Here is a 6,000-nt window from a genome sequence, read left to right as displayed (position 1 = left end):
AATTAAAAGTGAGTTAATATGGGAAAGGTCAGAATGAAATAAATAAAACAGGTAGTTTTTCAACCATATGTTGAATTTTTATTTTTGTAACTATGTTTTGTGCTCCATCACTATATGATGCTGAAGCAGAAATTAATGCCTTATTGTACTTCAGTGTAACACACAAGCACTGAGCTGTGGTTGGTTAGAGCCTTTGATGTGTGTCTGATCAGTGTGCTGGGTTGTGCCACAGCTATAAATTCATATTCACCCTTAAGCATCACAGAGACACATAGTGTCCATGCTTTCTAGCAGTGAGCTACAAGACCCGTGGGCAAACTGTGAACTTTTGTAACAGTGCAAAATAGGATTGCTGCAGGGAGTTCACCTGGCTGAGATGAACATCAGTCACCTGCCTTTAGAGAAAAAAACTCTAACCAAGACAGCTTCTAAATGTCATAGCAGCTCCCTCACATTTCTGAGGATAAAGCTGATGAGGAAATCACCTTTTTAAAGGGGCAGAATGACTATGGGATCAGTCCTGTGGTATGGCATTTAACAGCCGTGACAGGTGAAATCTTCACAGAGTGTCTCAGACATGTCTTTTTCCATATAAAATGACAGTTTTAAGGAAATCTACAGCAAATCCACACAAACAGAAGAGAGAATTACTTCCTTTGGGATTTAAACACAACAAAAGTCAGCACAGCCAAACAAAATGTTAAGAAATGTACCTTGACTTCCAGATGAAGTTTCTAGCTGTCTGGGGCTTGTGATCTCCAGTTTGGTCAATCCATCTATTGTCAAGGACCTAAAGTGACCATTAGCACCAAAAAATGCAGCCTGATTTCTTCAAATGCACCTTTGGCATGACATTTCAATGAGTTGTAATTTTAGAGAAATTTGTGTGATGATTCAGAAAGAAGTAATGGCAAATGCTGAGTTTCTACCCAAAGTAAAAGTACTTTGTTTTACAAATGCTAGTTTCATAAATTATAGTAGGGACTTCAGAATGCAAACAGTGTTGAGGAGGATATATTTTAGTCTTACCTTAAAGCAGGAGCACAACCTCTTTTGAAGGCTGTATTGCAATCCTTTCAACTGAATAAATAGGTCTACCTCTACTATATAGTCCTGGATTTTACGTTTCAAATTGCCAGAGTCTATTTAGATTTTGTCACTTTCTATACAGTACAGCAATATCTTCATCTAAAGCTTTTATGTGTTCATGAAGTAGCTTCTATTTCTCTTAGCTCCAGAATTATAATCAATTGCTTCATTACAATTGACTGTACATTTCTTACCAAATACTTTTGCACTGTCAGAGCTCCAAACCAACTCAATGTAAGAAAGCACAGCTTTTCCTGCATAACAAAAGGTTGTAGCCGTATGTCCACTGACAAGGCCTGAGTCACTTTTTACTCTGTGTGTAGCAATTGTGTCTCAGGACTCTGACTCACTCTCATGTGGTAACCAGGCAAACACCAGCCTCTTGGTAAACGAGCCTAAAGCTTATTAGAGGATGTTAATAACATCCTATATTAAAGTGCTTTTTAGTGTCTCACCAGCTGGTGAATAAAGAAAATCATATTGAAAACATCGTAAGAGTCATAAGAAATTATACTATATTATATTCCAAGTACTTTGTGACAAAAAGTATTATTTATAGAAAATCTTTCCCCATAAGAACTGTCATAACTACAGAAAGCTTTTCTCCAGTGTAATTTTATTAGGGATTCCTGCCATCATATCAACATACAAAACAATCAGGATGTTGACATATAGAAATGTGAAATTCACTGTACAAAGATAAGGCTCAAGTTACAGGTATATTTTCCCCTTACACTCCATGAAATAAAACCATTTTTAATTCTTCCCAGAGTTGTGTTTATAAATGTTAGACAAACCACAAAATATATTTCAAGTACATAACATTTTACAGTATAATCCAAGCACAGACAAAAATACACAATACTGTACCTATAGACGGTCCATAGTCCAAGTCTGTCATCTTTTCTAGTAAAAAGCTGCTACTCTCTCTGAATGTGCCCAGCCACGTCCTTCTGTGTGTGACATGGTCCTGGCCTTTGTTACAAGACTCTCATGACTTTTAGTTAAATTACTTTGATAGACCAGAGAATATAGGAAGGAAAAGTGAGAATTTTAAAAGGCCAGGTCTGAATGTATGCCCATGATTATGAAATGCAAGCACATGTGCACATACACTTGCATTTAACCCTATATAAAACTTCACTGCACTGCACAATTGTTGAGATTATGTTCTCATGCAACTGAGCTATTTTCTGACTGATTTCTAAGAGTTAAATCAAGCATTACAATACTCCTACTCCTGGAGTGCTGTAATTCAAGTGTATCGTATCCAACTTTTTTTTTTAAGTGATTATCAGACTTTCTAGGAGGTTGTATGGAACCATGTCTTCACAGTCCAGTAGGATTTCTGCTCTCACAGCCTTCACCACTGAAAACACCTTTTCTGACCCCTTTGTTTAACAACAATGCAAATGAGTAATTTCCAGTTAAGACCAAATGTCTACATTTGTTCACTCTCCATTTCTATTAGGCTGAATGATTATTACCTTGTGGGAAAGGATCATTTAGCTGCAAGTAGCATAGGAAAAAACAGACGATAAATAACTAATCATAAGTGATTCTTCTGGGAAACAGGTTAGCAAGGACAAAGACAATAAAAAACCACAATTGTTTAATTTAGTCTTTGTTGGAAGGGAGACAAATAGCAATCCAAAAGTTTTCAGCTGAGGAACAGAATTCCTAAGTCCAATAACTGTTCAATCTTTTAAAAACTGGAGAAGATTAGAAGGGAAGGAAAAATCCTCTATGAAAATTGCCATTTTAAAACTAGACACTTGCAAAGGCTTACAAGAGAAAACCAAGCAAAAGCAATTCCCTGATATTGAAACTAAAGGAATTTATTTAGTAGGAATTAGACATGTGGTTACAGCGTGTTAAATGCACATCTAATAAAATAGCCACAAATATGTCTCCAATTCATAAATGTCTAAGTAGGAGAAAGAGTCTGAAGCCAAAACTCCTTCATCTAAATATGAAACAAGGCTGCACTAAGATTGTGGGAGAGGAGGAATAAAAACTTTCTTGTCTTAAATACAACCTCTGTGGTATATTTGAGGGCTTTCATATGTTCTCAGCATTGACAAGATTTTATGTAAGTATATTCTCTAAGCTATATTGGAATACCTTTAGATATACAAATCCATGTTACACAGAACAGTATTAGATCTTGTAACTGGGTTCATAATAACAAGGAATGAGGGTAAGTATGGTGTTATATGTGAAAGGAAGCATATTAGTATGCACAGAAAATATGTTGTCTTAGAGATTAATCATAAAGGGCATCAAGCATGAAGATGCATCTCTTAAAGTGTTTAAGCCTTTAATTGTGAGCCAGTAGACTATTTTTATATCAACTGTACAGCCTAATGCTTTGCTTTTTTAAAGAAGTATGAAAAATTTATTCCCGTTTCATCTTTTCATCTTCTTTAGGGTTTTTAAAAGTAGCTCGCTCACCTACTGATTTATTTTTGGGTCCTTTTTTCTCTTTTTTTTTTCCTTTTTTTTTTTTTTTTTTGTCTATTATTGTCTCCCATTATGTACAATAATCTACATTTAGACTGAAGACTCAATCTTTCTCTAAACATACTTGGACTATCTTGTAAAGACTTTCTACAGAACTGATAAAGTGGAAGACAACCTGACAGGTAAGAGGAAGGATCATTTCAGTTCTGCTCACTTCCCCAAGCTTTCAGAAATTCTTTTGCATACTTGCTATCATTTCACCTTCCCAGGCAGCCCCTACTGAACTTGAGTAAACTTTCCATGTGTTTACCAAACACAGTCCCTTTGTATAAAGCTACATTAAATTCATTCATTCTCCAGCCCTAGCTTAAAAACAAATAACTGGTAAAACACTAAAAACACCCTACATGCCCCTCTGCATTATTCTTACCACTGTACATTAAATAACACCATAAGTTGTCTTTTACTAAAAATTTACCAAAATGTCTTAAACACATAAAAATTTAAAAAAAACAAACAAACAGAAAAACAAACAAAACCCAAAAACCCAGCATAAACATTGCTTGTATAGGCATTGGTTAGAAGAGATTGTTGCACTAAGGAGTATATTCAAAAATGTTTTCTTTCAATATAATCAGTTATAGTGTCATGGATTGAAAGGTTAAGGACAACAAAACTTATTATGACCTTGTCTTATATAATGCAATAAATGAACTGGAAGTCTGAAATATAATTAAAATAAAGCTGCTTTTTGGTTATTGAGAGGTGGCTGCATAAGCTGGTAACTAAAATGGCAATTTAAGCATGTAAAGGGAACTGAAGAACCTGAAGACTCTGTAAAGAAAACTGTGCATAAAGATATGACAGCAGCTGCCAACAGATGGGCCCAGGGGCATTATGGAAAGTTGTCACTAACTGAAATTTTGAATATAGCCCTTAGTTATATCATATTCTTGTAAAATTTAAAAGCTGCCCAGCATATCACGGATGAAGTTTATTTTGCAAGCCATCCACTGCCTAAGGGGGCAGTAATATTCAACATGAAACTGCTGGAACTCCGGCGTCTGGCGGATTTCATGAAGGAAAGAGATTTGAAGGTCCGACTCCAAGAGAACAAGGAAAAGGGGGAACACAAACAACAAAAGTCCAAGACCTACAAGAAGAAGTCTGGAGAAACTCTTCACAAAAGCATTCACCTCTATGTTGCCCATTAGAAAGTCATAGCTCCACCTGAGGGCTCTCCGAGCTTCTTTCAGTTCTTCCTCCTCTGCAATTAAAAATGCGTTTTCATCTGCTTCAAGTTCCTCAAATGAATCGGTGTCATCTTTCTCATTCTCTGCTCTCGGACAGGTATCAAAAAGCATGTCAATCTCATCATCCACCGGTGTGGGCAGCAAGCTGGCACTTGGATTGTATACCAGCTCTGAGATGGTTAAGGGCTCCTCTTTCATCTTCTCTTCCTGTTCAATGCCGAGATCAACATCCTTCCCAGTATCCTTTACTGGAGAGCTTGAAGTCACAGGTACTGAAATCTCCTCTTCCTTTGGCAGTTGGATACCTGAAAAAATGAGATAAGCAACACAATTAAAACAATGATACTAAAATTCTCCAGCCTGGTACCAAAAGTCAACCTTCCAAGAGTATCTAACAGATGTATGGAAAGAAGATTTTGCAATAATTCTGCATATTAAAACTAGACTGTACACAATTACCAAAAACTGGAAAAGGTTTTTGAAGAGGACAGTATCTTTACAACACTGTAGTACATCAGATCTGCTAAAGAGGATAATAGTATAGTGCAAACCAGAAAAGAGAGCAGCTTATTATCTGACTTCTGGCATAAATTAATGCCAACTACCTGTGTGAACTGGTACTCTTTGTCGTATAATATTAACAACAACAACAAAAACTACCAACTCTCACTGCTTTGAGATGAGTGAGTGTGGTAAGATGATAGCTAAGGTTGAGAATAGAGCATAGCATTAAAAAGACACAATAAATTATTATGATAAATTCATGTTAACAGTAAAAAGGGAAAAAGGAGAGTAAGGTTAACACATGATATTAGGATTAGATATCATTGGAAAAGCCTTCTAACAACCTCCCTCACGTGTTAAAAAAGCTTCTTCTCATGTCCTTTTTTTTCCTAGTTTTTCTAGTTCTTTTGTTCTTTCCTCACTCCTCTAAATGTCTCCTCTCCCCTTTACAGAGGAGACTTTCTTATGACACTATTCCTTGCTCAAGTCCTTTCGTCTCAAAACTTACTCTCCTTTTTCCAGTCTATCTCTAATAGCAATAAAAAGAAGTCTAGCTGCTCACAGCTACATCAATACTTCAGTGACTGCTGTTAGTTGTCAGTCGCAGGAGTGGACAGGAGGACAGCTGGGCACAGATCTGCTTTACAAAACTATGTTAAGACACCTCCTCACGGAAATTTCCATTTTTAAG

At 36.3% G+C, this 6,000-nt stretch overlaps 1 protein-coding gene across 3 annotated transcripts in view; it reads right to left on the bottom strand.

Moving 5' to 3' along the window:
• Positions 1–1,688: 1,688 nt before the first annotated feature.
• Positions 1,689–6,000, bottom strand: part of FRMD3 (FERM domain containing 3) — a 120,787-nt gene continuing 116,475 nt past the window's right edge. For all 3 annotated transcript variants that reach the window (XM_014869084.2, XM_088156045.1, XM_088156046.1), the window contains one exon: positions 1,689–5,110. In XM_014869084.2, coding sequence (XP_014724570.1) covers positions 4,515–5,110 — 596 coding nt within the window. In that variant the 3' untranslated portion in view covers positions 1,689–4,514. The remainder of the gene's footprint in view (positions 5,111–6,000) is intronic.

Source organism: Sturnus vulgaris, chromosome Z (genome assembly GCF_052056855.1).
Source record: "Sturnus vulgaris isolate bStuVul1 chromosome Z, bStuVul1.hap1, whole genome shotgun sequence".
Classification (NCBI taxonomy): Eukaryota; Metazoa; Chordata; class Aves; order Passeriformes; family Sturnidae; genus Sturnus; species Sturnus vulgaris.
Note: the sequence above shows the minus strand (reverse complement) of the source record. Positions and strands in the feature narration are given on the sequence as shown.